Source organism: Musa acuminata, chromosome BXJ2-10, assembly GCF_036884655.1.
Source record: "Musa acuminata AAA Group cultivar baxijiao chromosome BXJ2-10, Cavendish_Baxijiao_AAA, whole genome shotgun sequence".
In the NCBI taxonomy this organism is placed as follows: domain Eukaryota; kingdom Viridiplantae; phylum Streptophyta; class Magnoliopsida; order Zingiberales; family Musaceae; genus Musa; species Musa acuminata.
The window spans coordinates 28,430,208-28,457,843 of NC_088347.1; the positions used below are offsets into that span (position 1 = coordinate 28,430,208).

Below are 27,636 nucleotides of genomic sequence, written 5' to 3' on the forward strand. Positions count from 1 at the left end.
TGGGCAACGGTGATTGGCTCGAGCTCTTTCTTCTTCGGCACCGCCGTTGACGATCACGTGGTTGGTGGTAGTATTAAGAGAACTGTGCAGGACGAAGACAACGAACCACCATCATTGTCTGTAGCTGCCGCCCTGGGGTTGCGCCATGGAGAGGAAGAAGATCATCATCGACACCGACCCCGGAATCGGTATTCCGAAGCCCCAACTCTCGAATCCAAACAAAATCCTGCTCTCTTTGATTTGATCTGCAACTTTCTTGGATTGGATTTGGATTCATCGGATCGAAATCTGATGCTAGACTGTTATTTGTGCGTTCTGCATGTTTGTGTTGCGGGATAAGATGATGCGATGGCGATATTTGTGGCGCTCAATTCACCGGAGATAGAGGTGATCGGACTGACGACGATATACGGGAATGTGTACACGACCCTCGCCACGAGAAACGCGTTGCATTTGGTATTGACTTGAAACTTCGTTTACTGCAAGCAAAGCTTGGATTTTTATCGATCAAAATACAATTTTTGCTCAGGAAGAAAGGTCTTTTTCGATCTGATCTAGTGATATGGTGTTAGGAAGAACCAAAATACTGCAACCTAAGAATTAAACGCAGGTAAACTGATCAGATCTAGGGAGAAGTTCCTTGTGGATGTCGATTGGTCCATGACCCAGCCTTCTTGCCATGAGATTTGGGAGTTGTATGATCCTGTTATGGATGATTACCTGCAAGATTTCATTCGGCATTAGAGATAGGTGTTGCAGTTGTGCCTAAACACTAACAGAGATGTTATACTGGAAGAATTGTAGCAATATTGTCATGTGTTTTGCAGTTTAAAGAATGTTGCAGTTCCAAGAGTTAGAATAATCATCTGTACTCCACCTGCTCCTCTTGATGTTTTGTCCCTGTGAAACTTTGTATGATTGTTTAGATACCTGCAAGGTGAGTTAATGATCTATGCCTAGGACCTTATTACATTCCCAAGTTATATTTTTCTCTATAGTATTTTCAGAAAGGCCAGTTTTAGGTATGTCATTGTGAGTTCCTTCCCCCTCCCCACCAAAACCCACCCACCACCACCCCCACCCTCCCCCGCCCATTGTCTTCAAAACCCAAAAGCAATACTATTGTCTTGTAAAATGGGAGTTTCTTAGAATCTCTTGTCATTTTCATTATATTCAAAATATGAGATGATCTTGAATTGATGACTGAAACAATGACCATCCATTGTATAAAAGAATGAACAGGACTAGACAAATTTTATCTACAATGATCTTATATGTTGTCACAGAAAATCTTGTATTTGTTATCTAAGCTTGTTCTGTACATCAACTATAATTTGCACTTTGTCTTTCTGCAAGGAGAACAGGCGATTTGTCCTGATGTTAAAGTATCAGACCAGTTATGCATTAATTATTGTGCTTTTGAAAATATTTCATATCTAAATTTTAGTTGCTCACCTGTGTATATTTTTTCTTATTTTGCCAACTGGTTTAGCTAGAAGTTGCAGAGAGGAGTGATATTCCAGTTGCTGAGGGATCTCATGTAACAATCACGGTATGCAGCAAATAAGGTTCCCGCAAGTTGGCCATTTTTTAATAGATTTTCTTTCAAAATGGTTGTTCAATTTTTGGAGATTGCTATTCATGTCTCTTTGTTATTTTTCTTTCATTTACTAGTTTCTTTATATTTAAATTAAAATTTAGTTGAACAAGCTAAGTGATGTATGCAAGAATTATATCACAAAAGATGAATGCAATTGTAGAAATCTCAACAGGGTAGTTGAGATTTCTTGAAAATTACAGTTCCTTACTCAACTAGTTGGATCATAACTTCTAAGGTTTCTTGAAAATTATCATTGTGAAGTAGTCAGTTTGTTTGTGTTGATTTCGCCTACTATATAGTTCCTTACCCATCTTGGTTTTCTGATGGCATCAGAAGTTGGATTGTTATTTAGTTGCGCACACAAACTGCAGGGGTCTTTGTTCCTCCTGATCAATTACCACAAAAAAAAAGAACGATTTGGCCTTATGAATGAAAGTTTCAATCTAATGCTTGTTAGTGTGCTAATATTTCTCGTATCCATATGCTGTTAGTTTTACTGTGGAGTCATAATAAGAGACCTGACTTCTACTTTATAACGTCATTCATTTCCTGCATTGGAGTCACAATAAAAGACCTGACTTTCACTATATAATTTCATTCATTTCTTGCATTTCAAAGAAAGGTACAAAGCTCCGGATTGCAGATTTTGTTCATGGTTCGGATGGGCTGGGAAACCAGAACTTCCCACCACCAAAGGGGAAGGCCATTGATGAATCAGCTGCAACATTTCTCATAGAAAAAGCTAGCCAGTTCCCTGGAGAAGTTACAGTGGTAGCTCTAGGTCCGCTTACCAATATTGCTCTGGTCAGCTTCTTCTGATCTGGATCATCATTTATCCTATGTTCTTGGTATTTATTTAATGCTGCAAAATTATCATCTGTTTTGTTACAGGCCATTGAAAATGATCCTGAATTTCCAAAGAAGATAGGGCAAATTGTTATCCTTGGAGGTGCCTTTTTTGTGAATGGCAATGTTAATCCAGCAGCTGAGGCTAATGTATGCTGTTGCAATCCTGGCAATATTGCTAGTTCTATTGGTTTGCCTTTGAGGTTTATGTTGTCATGCAAAATTAAACTAATACTCATCTTGCAACCAAAGTCCAAACTACTAGAAATTATTCCATATGAGACAAGTTGGCCTGTAAGGTACTTAAATTTGTTTGGATCTCAAGAGGCCATGTATCCAATTACAAAGTTAGAAATCGAGGCTGATCTGCTGTCATTTACCTTAGTATCATGTTGAATGTGGTCAAAGCTAAAACTTGATGCAGTGGTCTTAACAGAAAAGATGAAGCCTCAAGTGTTTCTGGGTAGATTGGTAGCAGAGAGGACTGAAAGTTGATCAATTCAAGCTGGACTAGCATTAACTCTCTAATACTTGCTTTTACTAAGTTATTGGAAGAAGTATTGCAAGATATGTCATGTTTTTGAATCAAAATTTCATTCTGTTTTGGCATAGCTAATTATTTACCTTGTATTGAGAGATTATTGCGTAAACATATCAAGCGGGATATCTGAGTGCAAATCATCTCAATGTATTGTCGATAGCAAAAAAGTAGTTTTTTTTTTTCCTGAAGTTTGTGTAAATTATTATTTGTTTAGCATGTTCAGCTATGCTTGTTATTGGTTCTTTAGAATGAACAATATGAATATCAAGTAATTTAAGCACCTTTTTCAGGATTTCCCTCACAAATTATATCTTATCTATTTCATCTTTATTTTTTTGTGAAAATCCTTAAGCAGATATTTGGTGATCCTGATGCTGCCGATATTGTCTTCACTTGTGGGGCTGATATTTCGGCTGTGGGAATAAATGTTACACATCAAGTTGTTCTTACAGGTAACTAATGCCATATCTGTGAAGTTTTTGACATTTCGAGGAACTTGTTGGTAGCTCGAAATGCTACACTCATATAATATAAGCTCTATCAAAGATCAAGCTCGCCTAGTTAATAGAATGATCTTTCTACCAAGATGAAGACCCTGTCATATTCAGTGCTTTATCAAATTTCTCATTCCTCAGCTAAGGTATTTGTAATTCATTTCAGATGCTGATTGTGAAAAGCTTGCAAAATCCGAAAGCAAGCTTGCTCAATATCTGTGCAAGATTTTGGGAATCTATTTTTCGTATCACCGTGAAGCCTATGCGACAAATGGTTAGTAAAGTAAGAGTAGTTTTGAGCAATGTTTAAAATGTTGTTCCACTACTTGATTTGGCATCTTATTGGACTAGAGATACTACCGATATACCCAATTGTACTGCCCAATATCACTATAAAAAAATAAGAACAAATGATGATAGGTACGAAGCTATATGATCCAATATCTGCCATTGGTCTGACCAGTGACAGATATCTGTCGATACATATTTTTGTACCACTGATGTCTGTAACCTTAGGATGAGAAATATGGTTAAGCGGCATGTATCTATAACATGATCTTTGTGTGGGATGTATGCAGGTGTTTACCTTCATGACCCAACAGCTCTTCTTGCTGCGGTTGATCCTTCATTGCTGACTTATACTGAGGGGGTGGTTCGGGTTCAAACATGTGGTATAACGAGAGGCATGACGATATTTGATAATACCAAGAAAAGGTAACAAGATTTTCTATCTAGACAATTATTTGTATGCTATCCTATCATGAAAATGAGGTTGTTTATACCAACCTTAAGTTATCTATTGCAAGTATATGCCACTCAAGAAGTGTATCATAGTTGAACAGACATGCACTTTCTGCAATGAAGGGATGGATGAGATCATCAACCATCTATATCCATATTGTGAAAACATCGAAAAGTTCTGATGTTTAATGTCTGATCACTTGATTACATGCTATGCTTTCCATTAGAAAATTATGTATCTGCAAGGCTTTTATCTAGAAAATTATGCATATCTATGCTTTCTATCCGGGAAACTATGTATATGCTATGCTTTCTTAAGTATAATGTTTAAGGCTGCTAGTGACATTACCTTCAAGTTATCTCTGCACATATATGCTACTGAAGAAGGGTATCATGGTTGAGCAAAATGCCATTTCTTCAACTTGGCGAATGAAATCAAGAGAAAACTTCACTCATGCTTTTGCTTCCTGTTGTAAGTTCTAAGATTCATGGTTTTGGCAAACATGAGTTTCTTCAAGACTAGGAGAAAAACCACGTTTCGTTTACTTTCATCTTTTTCTTCTTCAGCTCTTCTATGACTGATGTGCTTAAAATGTTGCAGGTATGGAGAAAACACGGAATGGTCGAACAAGCCCACAGTCAGGGTTGCTGTAACTGTGGATGCTCCAACCGTGGTCAAGATTATGATGGAGAGGCTGATGAATTCTTAGGAGCAGCAGCAATCCGAAGAACACCCAATAATGGTGCCATGGGAGCAAAGGGATGGCAATGGCTGCCCACATTGACTGGTTGCTAGTACTTTGGAAATTGTTGCCACTAAATCATCTTCTTTCTCTCTGGCAAGACCATTTCATACCTCCTAATTAAATTGTTCATCCACAGAGTGATGCTCAAGAACACATTTGCTGACAGAATGCGAGAGTAAGAGCTACTTGCAAGAACATACATGCATCAAACATTTGATGAACATCCAGACATAAGACAACACCGCCTGTATCACCAGTAGTCAGCCTAATGTGATGCAAACATCAATTGGATACCAAACGATATATATATATATATATATATATATATATATATATATATATATATATATTATCTCTTCAGTTTTAAGACAAAACTCAATGAGAATTTACTCTGAATCTTATATGGCTTTTGTACCAGCAATGGACCACAAGTTCCCACATTACCTCGTGATGGATATCAACATCATCAGACTATGCTCTTGTAAATTCTTGATATGTACATTAGTGACAACCATTTCTAACAAAAAACACATAAACAACGTTATACAAGAAGATAGCATCATGGTTTCCTAACTAGTTAGGAAAATACAAGGGGAGGTTACATAAACTAAGTTCATAGGTGGAAATGCTTGCACAGCTTCACGATATCCACCATTCTAGTTCTAGATATCAGCCTCCAACTACATCTTCTTCTGACCATAAAGTGCTGGGATAATATGAGATCCGTCAAGCTGGACTTCAATGTGTCAACCATGGCAATCACTAACAGAGAAAGAAGCCATATATTCCAGCGATGTCAGAGATTTGATGGTTTTATGTAATCACTATTGTCAATTGCCGCGCCATTTCAATCTGACTGTCAGCCTTCAACCTGCAATTACAAATAATTGATTGACAATCAGCCCAAGAATAGCTGCAACAATATGACAAGACTTTGCTATCTGACCTCAAATATGAAACTTCTTTTGGATCTTCATCCACATTCTTACAACAGTATTCTCTTTGTCCCTACTGATCTAAATGCCAAGAAGAGTGGTTTGTACCATAGCATATATAAGGCGGAAAAATTTGCACAAGAATATTACAAGAATCTATCATAGTACAAATCAAGATTCATACACTGGTTGGACTGGTACAATACAGACCAGTATATACCAACTGGTATATACGTTGGTACCAGTAGCTATATAATTTTTTCGTTTTCCAATGAGACCAGACGTTAAAGGCCAGTATTTCACCCACTATACTGGTACCACAGTATCACCAGTTGCCAAAACCAGTAAAGACCAAGAGTCACATCCTTGATATGAATAACTTAATAAAAAAGAAAGAATCTGAGAGCATACCCAAGGCTCTTCTGTAACTCCTCTATCTCTACCCAGTCCTTCGACCGGAAGGTGCTTTCGGTATTTGATCATCCTGCAAAATTATCAAGTTAAATAAATCACTAAAGAAATGTAAGATCAAGATCATATGATCGTATAAGATTGGGTCAATCTATGAGACATGAATAATTCCTAATGTTTGTCACAGTCATCTCAAATAACTGTTTGAATACCAATAATGTGTGGGCACCGTTGAGTACATGTTTGATACATCATTAAGTTTATATACTCGTACGGAACTTTTTGTTCATGGGTACTTCTTACGGAAGGCTCTTGCCTTTTCTAAGAAACTCGGTCATCTAATGATATTTAAGATGGAAAGATGATTCTAGATTGAATAGCATTTTGGAACCCCAACTTGTGACCCATAGTTAGCAATAGCTATGGGGCATCATGGTTCATGTCAAGTGACCAAGCTCCACATCAGCTTTTCTTTTTTTTTTAAAACTCGTTATTGTATGTCTTCTGTGTTGAACATCAAAAAAATATTATGGAAACAACAAAAGGATTTTAAGCTCTTTAATTATAATTTCTAGTTGCCTCTTGCATATTTCTAAAAAAATAATGCTGTTAGAAAAATCAACGTCTTCTTTAATAAAAATGCTCATTGATTATTTATTAATTACATATTCTTTAACGACCAAAACAACTACATTTCTTTCATAATAGGGTTGGGCCAGACTACTTTTAGATTCATCCTCACACAAAAGACTTATTTTTAACTGTAGTAATGCAGCACTTGGATAAAAGAACAACATTGTCCAATGCCAAACAATCCACAGCAGAGATTCTCAATTTATTTTAATGCCTTAAGATCAAGATCAATAATTCCAGTTGTTGTTTCTAAAACATAACCATTCTCTTTTATATCACTAAAAGAATTATAAAATGAATTAAATATTGGTTTTTCAAAACCATCCTCGTTGGATCAACAATGACAGTCTTGCATCTAAGTGGTCCACCAGTATCACTAATTTTGGATGGAAGCTATGAGGGGATAACACCTATATGAACCCTTCATAGTTGTTTCATAAATTATATTTAAATACAAAGGCTCAAAATTTGAGGGAAGTATATACTTGTAAGATTTGTTGATAAATCCACTGCATCCTTGGATTCCCAATTGTTTGATGGTCATACTGATCCTGCAATTCACAAACATGAGAATAAATTACTGAATCTGGTAATTAAAGGATAAATCTGATCCTATTGCATGGTACAACTAATGATAAAGAAAACAAACCAAAAGCCAAACCAGAAGTTTGAACTCTAATTTGCATGGTTATGTCAAAACAAAACTTATGATGACACAAATTTAAAAAGAAACCATATAGCAAACCTGCAACAAATTATGTGTTTGCGTCCTTGGCTGATTGCCAATGTGATGCTGGTGATTTACATGCATGCCAAAGTGACTACCAAATGACAAGTCATCTGTGGTGATATCTTCCTACGAAAAGTTACAACAAAGTGATATAGATATGAAAAAGAATAGGAATCACAAGGATTAGGAGTGCAAAACCATGAGATACAGAACATACTACAGACCATTAGATCAATCCTCTGTGTATTAAGATGAGAAGGAGTTGGATTAGAATGAAGTATATTGCCTTCATTGCCGACCAATGATGATCTCAGAAAATCCTAGTTTTGATCAGAGAACCATTTAGGATGAACATCAAAGTGCATATAAAGAAATGTCTGATATACATGCCTAATAATAATCAAGTACCTGTTCCTTATTCGGCCGAGCTAACATTTCCATATTAGGCTCTTTTGCCTTTTTCGGTGGCCGACCTCTGCGTTTGACTTGCAAAGAATTGGAATTCTTGTTACCCTCAGATGTTCCGAGCTGTGCTAACAAAAGATTTTGAACATTTTCATTTGAATTCATTCCAAAAGAGAGAAGCCTGGGTTGCCTATCTCTGCATATACCATCATCTAAAAGAGATTTCTCCACCTCTTTTAGTAACTTTAAAGCGACTTGGTACCTATCATCTGATATGAATCCCAACTCAGCAAGATGAAGGCATCGCATAGTTAGATAATCGTAGCGCTCCACAACATTATCAACTTGCATATCATTCAAGGAACGGTCAACAGCATGCAATCGCTTGTAATCTTTTTTCCAGCGACCAAGAATGTAATGAGATGGAATCTCAAAGATCTGCTGAAACTTAAATATGGACAAAGCATGCCTACATAGGATGCCACAGAACTCAAAAGAACCACAAATACATTGAATCTCAAGTTTGTCTGTATTGTAAAGAACCTCATGATCCTTATTTTCTGTTGCTTTACCATCTTCAATAAATGAACACTCTTTGACTTGGAAGTTAATAAGTGTCCCATCCATCTGGATTAGCAAAACATCACAATACATAGTAGCTTTCAGCTCCTCCTGGAACTTTTTGAACATATTAAAAGTGTAAAGTTTTGATAGCTGTTCTTCCATGTAAAATTTTGAAATCAGAAGCGGAGTCTTGTGAGACTCTGAATCTGCTTCTGCTTCCTTTTTGTATTTGCTTTGCAATATCATATCATATTTGCTGAAAAATTGCTTCAGAGAAGTCTTTGGATAGACATGCCCATTAAGATAGGTACTTATAGTCTCACCACGTTGGGAAATGGACATTCCAGCCCAGAACGTGTTCTTAAGAAAAGCTGGCACCCACATATGCCTGTTCTCATATAATGAAGCAAGCCAGTCATTGTTTTCAAGCCCATGATCCACAATCATTTTCATCCAACATTTTTCAAACTCATCAACCTTCAAGGAATCAAATGCTGCTTTCTTCAGTGCCCTTTTAATTGCTTTGAAATCAGGATGTCCTTTCAGTTTCCCTGGAACTTTTTTCATGATACTGGACAAACACAACCGATGTCTAGCTCCTGAGAATACATCCAGAACAGCACCTTGAATGGCCTTGGAATAGTCAGTAACAATAGAATTTGGACAGATCCCTAACATACATGTTTGGAATGCCTTAAATAACCAAGTATAAGTCTGGACTGTTTCATTAGAGATCAAACTACATCCCAACAACACTAACTGGCCGTGATGGTTCATACCCACAAATAAAACGAGAGGCAAATCATATTTTTCAGTCAATAAGGTTGTATCGACGGACACCACGTCGCCAAAATACTGATATGCTGTCCTACACCTACCATCAGCCCAGAACAAACTTCTCAAGCAACCATGATCATTCAAATCAACCAAATAAAAGAAGTTTGGATCTTTATTCTGCATATTTGCAAAGAATTGATAAACAGCCTCGTCATCTCCTTTAGCAAGCTTCAATCGTCCTATTTTAGTAGAGTCCTCACATTCAATCTCATCAGGTCGAGAACTCCCCTGTCCATTAGATTGTCCGACAGATTCCTGTTTCCTTGAGCCAGCCATCTTCTTATAACAGTTCAGGAACCGTGCTGTTGACGGGTTAACTGGATGGTTGTGTTCGTTATTAACTTCCACCAGATGAAGTAACCCATCCCCTGCAGCTTTTGCCACAATCTTAGCCTGACAATCTGTTTTTGCCGACTGTCTGGCTTTATAGCAAGCATCGGTTTTGCCCTTGCCCACCTTAGAGCAAGCAATAATTACCCGCCTACACTGTCCAGATGTTGCAAATGATGTCTTCTGCACAGCTACTCCAAAGCCAACAGCCATAGCATATGCTTTATAGAAGTTGCAAACTTCCTCTCTAGTTTTAAAGGTCATCCCCAGCCTAGGTGTTAAATCATCCCCTTGGACTGCTTTACTATCCTCATCAAGCTCAATTTGCACCTCTTTCTCATTATCATCAGTGTTATCCTCAGCAGTGATTACTTCTTTGTTCTCAGATGAGTCTTTACCACAGTCACTCGGTATGCCCTGCCAAAGGAGAAGAACAGTACTCAAGTCTATCATGTTCAGCCAAAAAAGTGTCTTGATCAAAGATCTCAACATCATAATTACCTTCAATGGTTCTCCATCTTCAGGTAGCTTTCCAGTCACCTCAGTACCACCATCATCATCACCATCATCTACTGGTACTTCTATTACAATGTCATTCGATATGTCCTGGCATAGGGAAGAAGAAGAAAATTGCCATCATAGTAACAACATCAAATCTAACAAAAATAATCGACTCACATGCTCATCTACTGGTACTTCTATTACAATGTCATTCGATATGTCCTGGCATAGGGAATAAGAAGAAAATTGCCATCATAGTAACAACATCAAAGCTAACAAAAATAATCGACTCACATGCTCGACATGGAACATAATGCTTCATGCAACCCTGATAAATCGTTATGAACATCAAGTGTTTGCGACTTAGACTCAACAGTTACATCAATTTAAAGAAGAATATATTACATTGATACATAAACTAGTATTAACTCAACAAACAGTCATCCGTCATAAAAAAGAACAAAAAAGAACATCATACTTCCTTTCTTAAATAACAGTTACTCATGCAAATGATTGACCTAAGCTGCTCCGCAAACTCCAAATAGTTTATTCTAGTCCTTACAATACCTCGAAACAAGTCAACCTCCACAAAATTCCTAATCTTTGACAAAAGTTAGAGCAAAGTAGATGTTGAACGACTCACTAACCGCCTCAGATAGTGATAACATAACATGAATTAAAGAAAAAAAGATTATCAGAGTTCTCCCAAAGAAGACCTAATCGAAGAATTGCCAGAGGAGGTAGTTCGAACAAACCCTAATTTTCCTAATAAACTCGCTAAGAACGACGGATTCACCAAGAAGATCCTAAAATCTTGAAATTCCGACACTGGAAGGCGAGCAAAGAAGGCTCTTACAGCGGAGCTCGGATCGTCCATTAAGCCTTCGATCTCCGCGCTCAATCGTCTTCGATTAGCATTCCAGAGCCGCACAACTTGACGAGGATCCGGTCGGATGGCCTGGGTGCGCGGTCAATCCGCGGAGGATTTTAGGGTTTCGGAGGCTGGAGGAGGAGATCGGGACGGGAGGGAAGAGAAGGGTTTCTCGTTCGAAGGACGCGAGAGAGAAGGGGGCAGTGAACGGCAGATTAATTGCGACGCGCAACGAAACCCACTTCCACACCTTTGAAGAAGAAAAGACGGGCCCCAGGGGAGAGAGAAGGGTGCTCAAGTCTTGTTGGACGTGGGTAGGCCTGGAAACGGATCGACCGTATCGGGGTGTCCGCATCCGACCCCGCTTCTTATGATCTTGATGAGATCCGACCCGATTAGACCACGAACGGATCCGGATCGGGTTACATATAATCCCAGGCCTAAACAGGACCATAGAACAGCTACTTATATCCACAACCACAAGCTTTTGCATCAGCATTTATATAGCTGCTTATATTATAGATGGTAATTTTATTTTCTGTTTTTTTAATTATTTTAGATGTTTACAGTAAAAATAAGAAAATTAACATTATTGAGTCGTGGGAGATTTGGGTAATTATATACACACGTAACAAACAATAAAATTTTAGGTTTCAACTATTTGAGATTGATTATATTAAGATATATATTTAATTAATTTTAAAATTTGTTAATAGTTATTTATAATTTTTGTTAAAAAAAATTATCACTCCATTTCAATAACATTAATTATTTTACATCTTTTAACTATCATAATCATAATAAAGAAGCAATATGTAGGTAACGGTCGAATTCCCCGATCCCCTCCTAAATTATTAGAAGCAAGACTAGCCGTTATCCTCCACCTCTCCCAACGGTCGAATTCCCACCCCCACCTCGTGGCCTTCATATACCACCACGTTCATCCCTCAACACACTGTACTCTCTCTCTATCTCGCTTTCTCTCTCTCTCTACACACACAATGGGGATGATGTCCATCGCTTCTTCGGCCCCGGAGGCCGCCTCGCCGGCACACTGCCGCGCGCACAAGGCCTTCCTCCTCAGCAACTACATCCTCCTGGGGGCCGCCTCCAGCTGCATCTTCCTCACCCTCTCCCTCCGCCTCTTCCCCTCCCTCAACGGCTTCCTCCTCATCCTCCTCCACGGGCTCACCATCGCCGCCGCGGTAGCCGGCTGCACCGCAGCATCCTCCTCCGGCAGCTCCGGCCGCTGGTACGGCGCGCACATGGTGGCCACCGTGCTGGCCGCCATCCTCCAGGGGGCCGTGGCCGTGCTGGTGTTCACGAGGACGGCGGACTTCCTGGCGGAGGGACTCAGGTCCTACGTCAGGGAGGAAGACGGGGTGGTGATACTGAGGATGGTTGGGGCGCTGTGCGTCGTCATCTTCTGCATGGAGTGGATGGTGATGGCTTTGGCCTTCGTGTTGAGGTACTACGCCTATGTGGACGGGAATGCCATGGGGAGAAGCGCCAAGGTGCAGCAGGGGGAGCGTGCAAGTAACTGGCAGCCATTCCAGGTCTGAAACAGAGATGGTTTGAGACCATATGCTTGCAAATTATATTTGGCTGTGTTTGAGAGCAGATGCAACAAATCACTGTAACTTTGATTCATTATATGTTAATAACATTGCGATTTATTGATTTGAAATGCACATGCATGTTATGGTGTTTGCTCTGTTTTGGTTTCTGTTCTCGAGTCCTATTAGAACCTATGCCATGGAAGCTTGAGACAACAGGGAGCTCATAGGTAGAAGAAGAAGAAGAAGAAGGGTCTTTAAGTGTAAGATCAAGGATATATCTTTGAGCAATGCCACCTTATTTTTTCTTTCCTATATAAATAACAAATACTAAAGCTAGTCAAGAAGACAAGGGAAGGATTATAATCTGCATCTACTGGTTGATTCCATGGAAACAAAAGAAAATATTTCAAAAATCATTCAAACAAGCTTTTATTTAGGATGAGTTTGATTCCATGTAAAGGCAGTAACTGATAACCATACATATTTACTATTGTTGTCTCTGTTGTCACTTTGTAGATATATGCAATGTATCTTTGCACTCCTTTCTCTCTGTAAGTCCAGCACCAGCACGATCCCAAGTCTCTGGTCAAAGCTTCAATCATTGTCATTCATCATGGAGCAGCATGGATTCTTGACCCTGATGAAACCACACTATTCCCCAGATTTGGACAGAATCTTCTCATCATAAGTTTCTGAACAATGATCTGACAGTAAAGATGCTTGATCTGTTCCACCTCCATACTCTCTCTACTGAATGCAGCCTACATATTTGCACCCCAGATATCTGCACAAAAAGATCCAATGGTAGTCTCCTTGAAATCTTGCTTCTAAATCATCCTCCAGCAGTATATCCTCGTTAATCACCAATGGTAGTCTCCTTGAAATCTTGCTTCTAAATCATCCTCCAGCAGAATATCCTCGTTAATCACCAATGGTAGTCTCCTTGAAATCTTGCTTCTAAATCATCCTCCAGCAGTATATCCTCGTTAATCACCAGTGGTAGTCTTCTGGTGCATTTGACGATCGATCATTCCAGCGCTTGTCCTGGCGTCTTCTCGTCCAAATGGAGGCATGTAGTGTCATCATGAAAAGTTTAAGCTTTAGATGATTCTTTTGTAGGCATAGGGTGCAGAAATCCTGCACAATGGAGAAAAGATGACTGCCATTTACTGCAGTCTGCAGCTTAATGTGCCCACCAAAACGAAAAGAGCGTTCCACAATTCTACAGGGCACAGATGAGAGAAGTCAATTAGTCTCATTGCTCCCGGTGTGGACCATTTTCAAGACAACATTTTCTAATGATTGCAAGATTCAAAAGAAGTATGGTCTTGTCCAAGCCTTAGGTTTAGAAATCTTGGACTAAGATCATTCCTAATCATCAAATAGTACTGGAACAGTATGGGGCATTAAATGAAGAATTGTCCAGACTGAGATTGATGTTGCTATCGACAGGTTTCAAGTCTGTGTCCCTCTCCAACGTATATAACCATCACCCTCAGCCTTTCACAGCCGACCTCACATATCTTCTCCAACAAGTAGCTCCATAATAGATCAAACATGCAGAATACAGATCCTTGTCACCATCATCCGTCCATCAGCTGCTTGTTGGAGCCTAAAGATCCAAGAGAGGAAGAGAAATGGGCGGCAGAGCTCATCCAAGAGTGTGCAAAGGCCATCGCCGAGAAGGATTCCAGTAAGATCCATCACCTTCTTTGGATGTTGAACGAGCTTGCGACCCCCTATGGCGACTGTGACCAGAAGCTGGCGTCTTATTTCTTGCAAGCTCTCCTTTGTCGAGCAACCGAGGCAGGAGAGCTCTGCTACACCACCCTGATATCGGCGGCGGAGAAGCAGCAGTCCTTCGTGACGGCGAGGAAGGTGATGCTCAAGTTTCAGGAGGTGAGCCCCTGGACAACCTTCGGCCATGTCGCGTCCAATGGGGCCATCATGGAAGCCATGGAAGGCGAAAGCAAGCTCCATATCGTCGACATCAGTAACACCTACTGCACGCAGTGGCCGACTCTAATGGAGGCCTTGGCGAGTCGTGGCAGCGACACGCCGCACCTGCGGCTCACTGTGGTGGCGATGGTCAGCATGGGCGGATCGGTCATGGACGAGATAGGACGGAGGATGGTGAAGTTCGCGAGATTGATGGGAGTGCCGTTCGAGTTCCGTGTGGTGAGCATCGCGTCGACGCTGGGCCAGCTGACCGAGGAGGAGCTGGGGCTGCGGAAGGACGAGGCCGTCGTGGTGAACTGCGTCGGGGCCCTGAGAAGGGTTCGCGTCGAGGAGAGGGACGCGTTCATGCGCATGCTCTGCGCGCTGCGGCCTCGGGTGGTGACGGTGGTGGAGGAGGAGGCCGACTTCACCACCTCGAAAGGCGACTTGGTGGCCTGCTTCGAGCAGTGCGTGAAATTCTACAGCATCTTCCTGGGAATGCTGGAGGAGAGCTTCTCGCCCACCAGCAACGAGAGGTTCCTGCTGGAGAAGGAGTGCTCGAGGAGCATACTGGGTGTTCTTGCCTGCAACGGCGGTGGCGTCAGCGAGAGGAGGGAAAAGGCAAGCCAATGGTGCGAGAGACTGACGGAGGCCTTCGCGCCGACCGCTTTCAACGACGACGTGATCGGCGACCTGGAGGCGCTGCTAGAGAGGTACAGAGAAGGGTGGTCACTGGTGCCAGCAAAAGGCAACGCCGCAGGACTCTACCTGACATGGAAAGCGGAACCAGTGGTGTGGGCATCTGCTTGGAAGCCAATCAAACCTTAAACCTTCAACATCAAGTCTCTTCTCCATTAGCTTCCATCATCAACATCGACATCTTCTGCAACTGCATGTGAAGTCTAAGTGGTCGCAATCTCATAACACAACATGTTCAGTAATCAGAGCATTAAGATTGCATGATTTGGCTTCGTTATGTCATGAACTCAGAGTGCCTTCTCTCCTTAGATGTTCTAACATGACCGACACAGTGAAATGGACGCCCACTCAGATCCAATCTGACATTTTGGTGGGAGAATTTAGTGGGAAACAGCTCTTTTAGGATTAGCAAGCTTTGCTTGTTGGTACCTCCCAAACATTCATATCCAAATGGGGGTCCGATCAAAGCTCAAATCAAATCAACATGGCCTTTGCCTGGTTATCATGAGAACTTGACTTCCCTCTCCGTCCATTATCATCATCTGTCTCGAGCTTGCTCTAGCAGAACCCCCTCGGCAAAGGAGTGGGCTGCAAGCACGGGACCAGCGACCAGGACAGTGGGACTTTAGCTTGGTCGAGCCTGAAAAATCCCGACAACAGAAGGAACACACAGACTATCAAACAATGCTCTCAGAGTTGCACTTTTGCTTTTTCCTGTGATGAACAGTGGCCTTCGGTAGTCCTGCCCATGGGGAAAGTTTCGGTACGAAGACCTCAGCAGTCAGGAAAAGCCACCGCCCCTGCTTGCCATGGAGCGTTTGCTCACCATGTGCAATCATGGTGGTGAAGAGATCACCATTACCTGTGGAGAAATCCACTCATCTTCTTGCTCTGCATGTTGCGCATGGGCTGAGGCACGCACGTCTCTTCATCTTCAACCTTTCTGCTTCTTGCAGGAGTACAAATTCTTTGTCTGAGATCTTCTTCTCATCGGCACGGCTGCCTAATGCACGGGGTTTCTGTCATCTGAAGTCCAACCTATGCAGTGGAAGAAGAAGAGGGAGAACAACAACAGAACAGAGAGAAGAGTTCCTCAAAGGAGAAGAGGACATGCTAACTTGGTCTTTTGTTGGACTTCCGCTAGTAAGGTCAAAACCCATGCATGGCCATGCCGAGGCCTTTGTGGACGTCAACGCCACTCATGCCGTCGTCGTCGTGCGTTGGCCCTTTCAATTCGTATCGTAAGCTATTTGTTCTTCCATGAACAGGAAGCATTTTTTTCTTGGCATAAAGCACTTTTTAGTAGCATTAATCGATTTGGAGTTCTATGCCAATCAAAAACAAAATGATCTGAATCAGGCTTTATTATATTGGTCTGAACAATTCAGTGATTCCTGCCCGAGTATTGAAATGAGATGGAATGACAATGAGCAGAACTCCTTAATGGCATCTTCAAACTCCAAACTAAATGCATTGAACTCAGAGAGGCTGACACTATCTAATCCCTCTTCAGAAGCTCCACTGCCGCAGCCTCATTTGGCAAAGCAGGAATCGCTCCTTTCTTGGTGGTGGTGATGGCTCCACAGGCATTGGCAAACCTCAGCACCTCTCTCAGCTTTTCCTCTTCCTGCATCAGCCACAGTGAGCTCAAACCAGAGACGAGATGCCATGAAAAGGTATGGATTCGTCAGCTTCTTGTACTTCGACTCACCTGCAATACGGTTTGGTCGTCCACGATCTTCCTGAGCATGGCGCCCACGAACGCGTCTCCTGCTCCGGTCGTGTCCACCGTGTTGACGGCAAACCCATCGAGGCTACCTCTGAAGTCCTGCGCCGGATCCAACCGAGAGAAGTCTTGAGCGATGGAGCCGGATCACGGTGATGAACTCGACATCACTGCCTTACCTTTGTGTAGTATTTGCATCCCTTCTCCCCGAGCGTCACCAGCAGCAGCTTGAACTCCGGTCTCCAGAGGGTCAACACGACGTCGTCTTCCACCGACTCCTGCCCGGTTAGGAACTCGAGCTCGACGTCGCTGACCTTGATGATGTCGGCTTGGTCCCAGATGCTCATGATCTGCTCCCGCGCCGACTCCGGCGAGGGCCACAGCGGCAAGCGCAGGTTCGGGTCGTAGGAGAGCAGCGCTCCTGCTTGTCTGGCCACCTCCATGGCTTTCAGGTGCGCCGAACGGCATGGCTCTGTTATCAGGCTTATGGATCCGTAGTGGAAGACAGCAGCCTGGAGATGAGAGAACCAAGAACAGTGGAAAGGCAAAACGTCGAACAATTAGAGAAGCAGTATGGGTTCGATCTCCGCAAGGTAGATTGCGGATCTCAGACGCACAGATCTGAGTTCTACTGATCTGCGACGACGAACATGGAGAGATGGAGATGCATGCGCTTACGCCTTTGATCACGTCGAGGTTGAGCTCGGCCTCGGTGAGTAGCATGTCGGCGCTGGGGTTGCGGTAGAACATGAATTCGCGCTCGCCGTCGGCCCTGAGGGTGACAAAGGCGAGTGCGGTGCGCGCCCCGGTGTCGAACAGGACGCCACCGTCGTCGACGCCGTTGTCCCGCAGGATGCCCGCCAGCATGCGCCCGAACTCATCATCGCCGAGCTTCCCAACGAAGGCGGCTCGCCCGCCGAGCCTAGCCACAGCGATGGCCACGTTGGCCGGGGCGCCGCCGGGCGCCTTAATAAAGCCCGGCGCCTCCGCCAGCGACACGCCCGATACGGTCGGCACGAAGTCGATCAGCATCTCCCCGAAGCTCGCGATGAGGTCCTTCGCCATGTTGCAGAGAGAAGAAGTCGATATCTACGCACCGACGGACGAAGGCCCCCGTAATATACACACGCGGAGAGAGGAAGGGAGAGTTAAAGATAGAAAACGAAGATTATGAGATGGACTAATATGGATGATGGAAAGTTTGGATTGACTTCATTAATCATAATCATAATGTAAGATATATTTCCATGGCAGATTAATGACTGCAGTCTGACATTACACTGCAATTCCAAGGTGGAATCACATGCATCATTTGATACGTTTATAAGGATATATTGGACAATCTTCATATTTTGGATACACCATTATATGGTATCAGGACTTATCCCCTTCCTCGAAATATAGGATTAATTTCCAAATATGATTAGTGTTGATGTATTTATCATGGTTGAAAAAAATATTTTTTTTAATTTTTTTTAATAAGAAATGTATTGCTTAATATAAACCAGTCTAGCCAGAGAATATTATTTTTAATATCAAATAGTCAAGAGAATATTATTTTTAATATATCATAATATGTAAAATATTGTCACATCTGCAGTGCAAGAAGGACTTGATTCACTGCACGCACCACCAATATCATATCTGGTTGATGCATTGATATCTGCTTTACTTATAATGCAAAAGGTGGGCATTTGACGTCACCAATTGCTGGTGTATGAGAGATATTTCTGTGAATAGTATTAGTATAAGTCATAATTGACATGTAATTCAAACACGAGTGATGACAAAACATATTATGTAATCTTTTTTACTTATTATTATTATTATTATTATTATTTTATATTATATATTATATATATTGTGATATCGATAGATCAATAGAATGAGAATCGAAATGAAATCGTGATAACGATACATATTTATTTTTAAACATATACCATAAATAATCCCGATCAAAAGTTACTTGAAAGGAACATCGAGATAACCAAATTGATTGGTTTGTTGTATACTCATCCATATGATAGAGGTCGTTGGTCTCATAGCTATTCGTATGAGAACACTAAGGATATAGTGCAGATGATCATTGGAGAATAAGTTCACCGATTGATCCACTCACGGAATGCTTTTTGTACATGATACCTCAATGTCAAACATCAATTTCGTGATCTCAGTTATGCATATGATCCTTAAACTTGAGATACCAAGGATGTCCTGTATGAGTATTCCGCATTTTGAAACCGAACTTATAGGTTTGGAGGTTTTAGATCTAACACAACCGATTATCAAGAGTGGTAGCAAACCTCACAAGGGCAATTAAGTATCGATAAAAGATCATCCGCTCTCGATATCATGAGAGGAATATCCTATATGTTCTTAGTCAATTAAATCCCTAACCATGGTCATTCGGATTAAGAGAGAAAGAGTTCTCTATAAGAATATGATTAGAGCGAGACTTGAGTCTGATAGCACAATGCCCAGTATATGGTCTCTGAGATATTAGATAAATGAAAGACTATAGATATATGATAATTGATGATAGATAAGTCCAATAGATTAGATTTTCCTATATCGTTTGGAGACTGAGACGTAGTGGTGAAGTACATCCATAGTCGATGAGTCGAGTGAATTATTATAAGAGATGATAATTCACCGAGTTAAAAAAAGTTGATACTGGGCATTGTGATACTGAGCATATATGACTAGCGAACAGCTTGATACTGAGCATAGAGGGTCACACATATATTGTAGGTGTTGTAATGAGCAGAGGTTTAAATATGAAATATCCGCTTAAGCCCATATCTTATTGGATATCTAGTAAACTCCTAAATTATTAGATCATATGGATAAGATCCAATAAGAGCCAATGAGAGATTATTAGGTAAAGATATACTAATCCAAGATACTTAGGTAATTGGATGGAGATCCATGACTCAATAGGTAAGTATCTTGGATGGAGATCTATGACTCAATAGGGCATGATCCATTATGATTAATTTGATAGATACCTCTATAAATAGGAGGGAACTAAAGTGGCATAGGCTAAACCCTTTCTGGTTATCATCTCCTATTCTCCTCTCTCCCTCTCCCCCTCAGTCGCAACCCTAGTTTGGAACATGTGGACAGCAAGAAGGGTCGACCCCTTCTTGATCACGTGGTGCACGTGAAAAGGAAGATCGTGCAATGATTTAAGGAGCGTATTCATTGTATCTACCATATGGATCGACACTAAAAAGGATAGTTGACCTTTTTCATCCACTTATATATATATATATATATATATATATATATATATATATATATATATATATATATATACGATCGATAATAAATTTGCTTTAACATATATAATTTTTTATTTTACTTTTTGTTTCGTACACCAATCCTCGCATGATATAAAATTTTTTTCTTTTAGAAAATTTAAGATTTTATTTTTCTATTCTTATGCTACATGATATTCTGCTAAAATTTCTAAGAAAATAGATACTTATATCATCTACAACAACAACATGCACCGCATATGATGCGCTTTAAATAATTGGCATTAGAAAAGTATAATGGATTGCTGTTCTTGAGAAATTACACAGAACTTTGTAATTTATATGTTGGGGATTAAAATAACACCAACATAGTTATGTATTAGTAAGAAGTTGGAAGGAATATTAGAATATTTGTATTTAATTAAAATAAAAAAAAAGATAAAACATTTTTATAGAAAAAAAAAATTATTACCAAAATATATGCCCTCACGCAGGATCGAACTACGGACCTTCAGTTTACAAGACTGACGCTCTACCACTGAGCTATAAGGGCTATTTGTTATACTTCTAATTAATATCTTATATATAAGATAAAATTGAGTCCATCTAATTTACCCACACATTTTTCAGGGGTGATGAGTCCCGTCCTATCAGAAGAACCTGTGCGGGACACGTGCTATATGATTCAAAAACATGACAAAAGTATTATTGAATTGATGACGTCACCTATACAGCTTTCAGTGGTGACAGAGTCCCGTCGTAAACAGGTTTTTTTTATAGATTAGCCTCTCAGTCTTTTTCTAATTAGAAACGAATAAATGCTCACTTTTTTTGTATATATATATATATATATATATATATATATTAAGAAAGATAAGTGATAAAGATGGAATTTAAATTCATGACTTTATGATAAATTATTAAAATTTTTAAATCAATAAATCGTGGCATTCCCCTGATAATATTCAGGGATGATGGAGTCTGCCACGTCGGAAACACGTGGTCTCTTGAATTTAGTCCCTCGACTCTTTTATAATTAGAGACAAAGAAAGCTTCTCTTGCACTCGCGTGCGAGACACGTGCTACAGTATTAGGGATTTAAAATGGCTGCTCGTCCCGCTCCACCGCATATCACAGCCATTTTACCGTTGGCATCTCTCTGCCTTCCCCGTCTCAAAGAGAAAGAATAAGATTGTGTTTTAGTAAGAATTGGTCTCAGGTAATTTCCAAACATCCGCTTTGTTCGATCGTTGTGTGTCTCGGATGTTTTCTTCCCGCGTGCAAGATTCACGGAATTTCCTGTTTCTTCTCCCACACAACCTTTCCCCTTTTCCTTTCCTCTACGAGTGGTTTCTTGACTAAGTCTTTCGGCCTTGCATCGTGATCTTGTTGTCTTCCTTGGTTTATCACCTTGATTTATCTCTTTATCTCTCCTTCATGTGGTTTCGCGTCGAAAAGATGAAATCTTGGTGGAATATCATGTGGTATCGGAGGAATCGTCTGAACGATTGGTCTGGAAACATATCTTTTTTTTGTTTTCGGTTGTGGTACCACCTACTACCCGCATAAATTTCTTGAAATTTGGGGTTTGATTTCGCTCGATTTGCTTCTGTTGTTTCATTTGGATCTTGGATTTGTGATTTGTAGGGTTGTTGAATGGTATCCCTGTAACGTTGATCTGATGGAGTAATATTGGCTCTTTCAATATGCACTAAATTCCTTATTGCTCCTACTAAAGTGATTATATTGTAATTTGCTAGTGCAAAAGTATTGATTTGCGCCTATGGCTTATTACCGAACGCCTGCTGCGATTCAAAACGAGAACTTTCGCATCCCTTTAGGTATGAGCTTAAACAATTAAATTCAAGCGAATATTAGGACGCGCTAATTAAAGTTCCATGTATTTTTTGCAGGAAAAGATGTTGATCTTACGAAGGCTGCTCCGCCAAAGCCTGCAAAGGCCGGTCGTCAAGATCGAAAGGCCTTGAAGGATCTTTCCAATACAGGAAAACCTCCGGTTTCTGGCCCATCAAAAGCCTCGGTTCTGAAGGATAAGTCTGCACTACGTGCTCGGGAGACCATCAAAACTGCCCCCAAAAGGACCATCCTCACTGATGAAGAAATGAAGAGATGCCATGAGTGGGCAAGGGAGGGAATCGAGCAGACACACTTCACAGGAAATGAACTACAAAAGCTACAGAAAGATATCGATGAAGAACGTAAATTCTGTACACATCCTTTGTAGTTTGTTCTTTTTCTGAACATTTGCAAATATTCTGCATGCACTAATTCAAGCTACTGACAACTTTATGGTGCTTCACATCTTCTTGATTAGGTGTAAACAAGAAGGTTCGGATGGTGATGTCTGACTTACATGAACGGTCAAATGATCTTGGATTGACAGAGAAGGTATGTGGCTTTGCTAGGTTTTGGTCATGTTTGCATGTTAGACATCCTACGACATTCAGTTTAGTAGAAATGGAACACTACTATGAGTTGACCACATAAGAAGCTTCAATATTCGATCGACTGTAATCATAACATGCAGAGGTTCTAGTGTCGGACCATATATTGTAAGGTCTTAAAGCTTGATTGTGATCAGGCTTTTAGGTTTTAGATGCGAGTTTTGGTGTTTTAGCAGAAGAGAAAAAAACAAGAAAATTTGGAAATATTAGTGCTAGAACAAAATTTACAAACCAAGCAATACGATTTTTCTTGTGATTTGGAAATATTATGCCACTGTGGATATTGATATTTTTTAACATTAATTTGTTTGGATGTCTTTGGTACATTAAGATGAGCATTCAATGTTCCAAGGGTCTCATACAACTCCTTATGCAAAGGCCTGCTCATGACCGATCGTTTTAAGATGGAAATGAAATGCCTCATAAATTTCTTGGTGAATAATTAGGGGTTGAAGTGAGAAAACACTGAATTAATTCCTAGTGGTGATTCATCCTGAACTGTACTTTTTTTTTTTTTCTATTACCGAAAACGTTAGATATGGATTGCGATATCGATCTATAACAATAGTCCCAATAGGATAATTGGTAACCTGGTGCATCGATCACACGGTTCAATGGCCAACATTTTAAACATTTGAAACAATTTTTTTTCAGCAATATCGATCTATAACAATAGTCCCAATAGGATAATTGGTAACCTGGTGTATCGATCACACGGTTAAATGGCCAACATTTTAAACATTTGAAACAAATTATTTTCAGCAAGATGTTGCAAGATGGAATGTTACTTGTAAATGTTATACTTGTGAATCTGGTCAGGTGCTTTCCAAGGGTACCAAAGATGAGAAGAAGATGGAGTTAGAAACCGAGGTGCTTCCTATCATCACCGCATCTCCAACTCCAGGTCTGTCTTCTTTTCTCCCTTCTCGATTGCGCACATATGGGGGTGACATAATACCTGCTAAATTCCCATCTCAGTGTTTCCGATGTTGCCACAAACCGAACATTTCCCCATCCATGTCCTGTTTTGTGGAGACATATTATTTTTCTTATTAAAACATCTGCAGTTTTGGTGCTCACAGGTCATGAAGAAATCGACGGTCTCCTTGAATCTGAGTCTGATCATCCCTCATTTCTGGAACGGCCAATTGAGTTTCAGCTGAAAGAGGACTAACAATGCTGATGGTTCTCTTGCTTGAAAATGAAGAACACTGATTCTCCTGGCAAATCCATTCATGACTTCTTATTCTTGTCTGTTTGCGTGTTTAGATGGAATGGAGAATTCTTGTAAATCCATACATGAGTTCTTACTCATGTCAGTTTCTTTGTTTAGATGGAATGTAGAACTAGAAGAATTTTGGCCAATCCAATCTTTAAAATAATGTCAGGTTGTGTGTAAGTTGGATTTTACATAAATAGCAATCTCTCAGATACTCCAAGTCACGAGCACTGCATTAACAGTTGTTCTTAGCGATCGGTCTGATCCAGTTTTGATACTTGTATCTTTAGGACACAACAAGTATTGACAAATTTGTGAAGGATATCTTTGCTCAAAGAATGGATTAAATCATTTAACAACACAAAGAAGCAAAATCGATGAAGGTGTTTAATTTAACCGGTAAAGATTAAGAAACAACCTTAACTCAACAACTGTTGAACTCAGAATCAGAATCAAAATCCCCATCGGTTTGGATTCCAATTGTCGGAATCTCTACACTTTGGTTTATTTACATCAAATCAGAATCCAGCTCTCATCAGTGTCGAAGTTGGAATCAACTCATGTTCTGTAAATTTACATATCTATCCTTGTGAAAGTTGGTAATAACATATTTGCCCTCTAAAATTTATCCTTCTGTATATTGAAAATCTATAAAATATAGCAAAAACTTAAAACATTTCCAAATTCTGAGCACTTTTAAATATATTTACTATCGTAAATTTTGATAAAATTAGTTCCACTTGATCTATTTCTCAAGTGTTATTAAGTTCGTTAGGGGCAAAAAAAGATCCGTTTTAAAAAGTTCATATGTCGAGATAAGTTTAATAATTTTTTTTGTAGATAGCAATAAGTTCATATATATATATATATATATATATATATCGTATGGAATCTTTTGTGCAGAATATTCTATCGCGATCCAATCGTATGGTACAGTCGGGGAAGCCGACCTGGCAATCGCACCTGTTGCGTGGGACCCACGTTTGTTGGGGAGGGTGTGGTTGTGGGTGCTGCGGGAAACGCATCTCGCCGCAATAATTGGGGGAGAACGACCGGCCACGTGGGTTGGTGGCGGAAGCTTGTCTTGTTATGTCCTCGAGGTGCCGACGGGCCCCACGTGTCCGCTCGCCATGGATGCATGAGAACGCATGCCCATGGCTCGTCCCAAGGCATCATGCCCATGTATGGATGTCATGGTACGCCGCGACGGATCCACGTCCACACATACGACCCAATGGGAGCTCTTAGTGGAGTCTACGTTGACTTTGCAGCCTCTCCTCTCCCAGGAATAGAAGACGGAAAAATATTTCTTAGCCTTAAAGAACGCATAATATTAATTATTTCTCAAGTCGGAAGCATTACATCTCACCGAAACATGTCATTCTACTCCAAATGACAATTATGCCTGATGCAGAGAGTACAAGAGAAGACAGACTCGTGCAGTTCAGTCAACTCAGTTGATGAGAGTCGAAGAAGAGAATGCATGTCTCAGGTACTCGAAGAGCTTTGGCTTCCATGTCCCTGCTGCTGTCGAATGGTTGTGCTGCATGCTTCTCTTCTGTCTTCCGATACTCGAAGAGCCTTTGTTTTGTTTGCTTCGATTCCTGGAAGATGCTGTGGTGTTGAGTACACGGAGACGCTACCAGTTAGGCCGAGAGTCGTACCAGTGCATAGTATGATGGCCACCTTCTTCCTGGCTTTGGCGTCTTCATCTTCATCACGGTGTACTCGACTGCCATAAGTCAACATCTCAGTTCTCGTCTTTTTATTGGGTTCTTTAAGGGGAGAAATGTTTTCTAAAATTGGCTTCTTCATATATATATATATATATATATTAATTATAATCCAACAATCCGTTTGATATTGAAATTTATATTATACTCTTCCTAGTCTTTCTGTTCCCATTATATCACATTCCGCACCATAGGATATAACGGATGCGATGGTCGATCATATCGTAATCCTATCATGATGGCATAACACCGCCATAAAACTCATGAAGAACAACGCCCTCACCTGCCAAAGCGGCGCCGAGGGAGAGGAAGGGATGGGTAGTTTGAGCTATTCCTCCGAAGAGGAATCCCATGTTTCGATCCCTAATCCAAACCCTGACCCTAAGAGGGCAAAGAGGAAGAAGAAGAAGAAGATTTGGAGGAGAGCGGAAGAAGAGATGGAGGAGATGGGGTTGGAAGAGGCATGGCCGCGGAGGAGCCGGCCCGGCGGGGGAGTCACGCTCGAGGGGTACGTGGAGGGGGCAGATCGGGGCCCGGACGGCGCCGACGGGGTTGGGAGGACGAGGAGCCTCACCGACGACGACCTGGAGGAGCTCAAGGGGTGCTTGGACCTGGGCTTCGGCTTCAGCTACGAGGAGATCCCCGAGCTCTGCGGCACGCTGCCGGCCTTGGAGCTCTGCTACTCGATGAGCAGGTCGTTGGAGGCGGCTGGCGAACCGTCCGTGGCGGCGGAGCCGTGCGCTACGCCTCCGGTCGCCAATTGGAAGATCTCCAGTCCCGGTAAGATGCCATCTTCGCTTCTTGTACGATCCCTTCATCGCTCCTATGTGCATCTTGCATCCACGCGCGAATCTTAGAAGATCACCTTGAATGCTTTGCTGGGAGGTTCTGATCCGACAAAGGAGGAAAACAAAAATCCAAACATTTTCAAGGATTTCAGATCAAAACACTCATTTTTACGTTCGCTCCTTTTCCTTCTTTTTGGGGAAGGATCTATCCACTGAAATAAGTGTTGACCGCTTCACTTTCTTTCATATCAATTTACACACAGCAATTCTGAATCTCGCATACTTTCAGTCCACGAACAAGCGTGTTGTGATCTTAGCTTATGATGTCTTTGTTGATCTTCCATCATCAAGTTCATTTTTTTATCTCCTCCCCTGTTTTCCCAACTGACATAATCTGCTTTCCCTTGCTGAAATGCCAATAGCTCATGATCATCCCAATTGTCTTATTCTGCCTGTTGTTCCTCAGTTCTTTTCTTTACCTCTGTAATTTACAGGTGACCATCCCGAAGAAGTTAAAGCAAGACTGAAGTATTGGGCCCAAGCAGTGGCATGCACTGTCAGATTATGCAGCTGATGGAGACGATCCATGTAGATCCAACAGCCAGTGGTGCTATGTCTCAACCCCGCGAATTATGCTCTGCCATATGTTGCCTGAGATGCTCTGCAACACTCTCTCAGTGGCACAGCAAGGCTCGAATGCGATGTGGCTGCTGAAGCAGAGGCACAGAGAAAGTGTTCCTGAAATCTGAGATCACTAATAATGTATTGTCTTTTAGTATGTATGATCTTTCTGCATCAGGAATAATTGCATTTTTGCTACACATGATGTATCGTGATGATGTTAATATGAATTCTGCTTCAACAACTGCTGCAAGAACACTCTTCGCTTCCCCAGCAATTGGTGCTACAAATCCGAAGCGATCGAGGTGTCTGAAACGAGAAAGGTGAGAACTTTTCCTGTCCAAAATAGAAAGAATAACCAATGTTTGCTAGTCCGATTGCATCTGATTCAAATACTTAAGAAAAAAACAATAATAAATGAGAATGAAAGTCGCCTCAAAAGA

The 27,636-nt window shown here is 41.0% G+C and overlaps 7 protein-coding genes and 1 non-coding gene across 13 annotated transcripts; 5 read left to right on the forward strand and 3 right to left on the reverse strand.

Annotated features, from left to right (window-relative positions):
- The first annotated feature begins 6 nt into the window (after window positions 1–6).
- LOC103968421 (probable uridine nucleosidase 2) lies at window positions 7–5,385 on the forward strand. Of its 2 annotated transcripts, XR_670465.3 has the most exons (10): window positions 7–188; window positions 341–456; window positions 1,493–1,552; window positions 2,219–2,404; window positions 2,492–2,596; window positions 3,343–3,439; window positions 3,648–3,755; window positions 4,060–4,195; window positions 4,824–5,010; window positions 5,105–5,385. XR_670465.3 is itself a non-coding variant. In XM_009381636.3 (9 exons), exons 1-9 carry the CDS (start codon window positions 146–148, stop codon window positions 4,930–4,932), a joined length of 960 nt encoding a protein of 319 aa, XP_009379911.2. In that variant the 5' UTR covers window positions 7–145; the 3' UTR covers window positions 4,933–5,385. The 2 variants fall into 2 exon arrangements, 1 of the variants encoding a protein (XP_009379911.2); XM_009381636.3 differs by having other exon boundaries at window positions 4,824–5,385.
- Window positions 5,344–11,501, reverse strand: LOC103968422 (protein FAR1-RELATED SEQUENCE 6). 4 transcript variants are annotated; one of them, XR_010491830.1, is made up of 10 exons: window positions 11,171–11,475; window positions 10,492–10,536; window positions 10,315–10,419; window positions 8,086–10,230; window positions 7,902–7,997; window positions 7,693–7,803; window positions 7,433–7,498; window positions 6,315–6,387; window positions 5,915–5,984; window positions 5,344–5,839 (listed from the first exon to the last, which is right to left on the reverse strand). XR_010491830.1 is itself a non-coding variant. In XM_009381638.3 (9 exons), the coding sequence occupies exons 1-8, from the start codon at window positions 11,189–11,191 to the stop codon at window positions 6,343–6,345; spliced, it is 2,634 nt and encodes an 877-aa protein (XP_009379913.2). In that variant the 5' UTR covers window positions 11,192–11,471; the 3' UTR covers window positions 5,344–5,839; window positions 6,315–6,342. The 4 variants fall into 4 exon arrangements, 3 of the variants coding, with proteins under 3 accessions (XP_009379913.2, XP_009379912.2, XP_064985149.1); XM_009381638.3 differs by lacking the exon at window positions 5,915–5,984 and having other exon boundaries at window positions 11,171–11,471; XM_009381637.3 differs by lacking the exons at window positions 5,915–5,984; window positions 10,492–10,536 and having other exon boundaries at window positions 11,171–11,465.
- A 645-nt stretch (window positions 11,502–12,146) lies between these two features.
- Window positions 12,147–12,889, forward strand: LOC135624247 (uncharacterized). The gene has a single exon (XM_065127665.1). The coding sequence runs from the start codon at window positions 12,187–12,189 to the stop codon at window positions 12,745–12,747; it is 561 nt and encodes a 186-aa protein (XP_064983737.1). The 5' UTR covers window positions 12,147–12,186; the 3' UTR covers window positions 12,748–12,889.
- A 1,214-nt stretch (window positions 12,890–14,103) lies between these two features.
- LOC135583806 (protein SHORT-ROOT-like) lies at window positions 14,104–15,596 on the forward strand. The gene has a single exon (XM_065130218.1). The coding sequence runs from the start codon at window positions 14,302–14,304 to the stop codon at window positions 15,508–15,510; it is 1,209 nt and encodes a 402-aa protein (XP_064986290.1). The 5' UTR covers window positions 14,104–14,301; the 3' UTR covers window positions 15,511–15,596.
- Window positions 15,597–16,720: 1,124 nt separating this feature from the next.
- On the reverse strand, window positions 16,721–18,195 carry LOC135624292 (probable fructokinase-1). Its single transcript, XM_065127747.1, has 4 exons — window positions 17,786–18,195; window positions 17,287–17,619; window positions 17,093–17,209; window positions 16,721–17,008 (listed from the first exon to the last, which is right to left on the reverse strand). The coding sequence occupies exons 1-4, from the start codon at window positions 18,170–18,172 to the stop codon at window positions 16,880–16,882; spliced, it is 966 nt and encodes a 321-aa protein (XP_064983819.1). The 5' UTR covers window positions 18,173–18,195; the 3' UTR covers window positions 16,721–16,879.
- Window positions 18,196–20,848: 2,653 nt separating this feature from the next.
- TRNAT-UGU (transfer RNA threonine (anticodon UGU)) lies at window positions 20,849–20,920 on the reverse strand. The gene has a single exon. It is a non-coding gene; the product is annotated as a tRNA-Thr (tRNA).
- A 588-nt stretch (window positions 20,921–21,508) lies between these two features.
- Window positions 21,509–24,254, forward strand: LOC135624338 (uncharacterized). Of its 2 annotated transcripts, none has more exons than XM_065127834.1 (6): window positions 21,509–21,586; window positions 22,128–22,208; window positions 22,281–22,586; window positions 22,703–22,776; window positions 23,652–23,736; window positions 23,900–24,254. In XM_065127834.1, exons 2-6 carry the CDS (start codon window positions 22,151–22,153, stop codon window positions 24,004–24,006), a joined length of 630 nt encoding a protein of 209 aa, XP_064983906.1. In that variant the 5' UTR covers window positions 21,509–21,586; window positions 22,128–22,150; the 3' UTR covers window positions 24,007–24,254. The 2 variants fall into 2 exon arrangements, with proteins under 2 accessions (XP_064983906.1, XP_064983907.1); XM_065127835.1 differs by having other exon boundaries at window positions 23,915–24,254.
- Window positions 24,255–26,022: 1,768 nt separating this feature from the next.
- On the forward strand, window positions 26,023–27,393 carry LOC135583820 (uncharacterized). The gene is made up of 2 exons (XM_065129082.1): window positions 26,023–26,564; window positions 27,067–27,393. Exons 1-2 carry the CDS (start codon window positions 26,048–26,050, stop codon window positions 27,144–27,146), a joined length of 597 nt encoding a protein of 198 aa, XP_064985154.1. The 5' UTR covers window positions 26,023–26,047; the 3' UTR covers window positions 27,147–27,393.
- Window positions 27,394–27,636: the final 243 nt, after the last annotated feature.

Bases quoted from the DNA above. Each gene is read 5' to 3' on its own strand.
- LOC103968421 (XM_009381636.3), top strand. From the start codon at position 146: ATGGAGAGGAAGAAGATCATCATCGACACCGACCCCGGAATCG. The intron at 1,553-2,218 runs GTATGCAGCAAA...TGCATTTCAAAG, and splicing joins GATCTCATGTAACAATCACG to AAAGGTACAAAGCTCCGGAT. The intron at 2,405-2,491 runs GTCAGCTTCTTC...GTTTTGTTACAG, and splicing joins CGCTTACCAATATTGCTCTG to GCCATTGAAAATGATCCTGA.
- LOC103968422 (XM_009381638.3), bottom strand. From the start codon at position 11,191: ATGGACGATCCGAGCTCCGCT. The intron at 7,804-7,901 runs GTCTGTAGTATG...AACTTTTCGTAG, and splicing joins CACAGAGGATTGATCTAATG to GAAGATATCACCACAGATGA. The intron at 7,499-7,692 runs GTTTGCTATATG...TGTGAATTGCAG, and splicing joins AAACACATAATTTGTTGCAG to GATCAGTATGACCATCAAAC.
- LOC135624247 (XM_065127665.1), top strand. From the start codon at position 12,187: ATGGGGATGATGTCCATCGCTTCTTCGGCCCCGGAGGCCGCCTCGCCG.
- LOC135583806 (XM_065130218.1), top strand. From the start codon at position 14,302: ATGCAGAATACAGATCCTTGTCACCATCATCCGTCCATCAGCTGCTTG.
- LOC135624292 (XM_065127747.1), bottom strand. From the start codon at position 18,172: ATGGCGAAGGACCTCATCGCGAGCTTCGGGGAGATGCTGATCGACTTC. The intron at 17,620-17,785 runs GTAAGCGCATGC...TCTCATCTCCAG, and splicing joins ACCTCGACGTGATCAAAGGC to GCTGCTGTCTTCCACTACGG. The intron at 17,210-17,286 runs GTAAGGCAGTGA...GATCCGGCGCAG, and splicing joins GATGCAAATACTACACAAAG to GACTTCAGAGGTAGCCTCGA.
- LOC135624338 (XM_065127834.1), top strand. From the start codon at position 22,151: ATGGCTTATTACCGAACGCCTGCTGCGATTCAAAACGAGAACTTTCGC. The intron at 22,587-22,702 runs GTAAATTCTGTA...CTTCTTGATTAG, and splicing joins GAAAGATATCGATGAAGAAC to GTGTAAACAAGAAGGTTCGG. The intron at 23,737-23,899 runs GTCTGTCTTCTT...AAACATCTGCAG, and splicing joins CACCGCATCTCCAACTCCAG to TTTTGGTGCTCACAGGTCAT.
- LOC135583820 (XM_065129082.1), top strand. From the start codon at position 26,048: ATGAAGAACAACGCCCTCACCTGCCAAAGCGGCGCCGAGGGAGAGGAA. The intron at 26,565-27,066 runs GTAAGATGCCAT...TGTAATTTACAG, and splicing joins TTGGAAGATCTCCAGTCCCG to GTGACCATCCCGAAGAAGTT.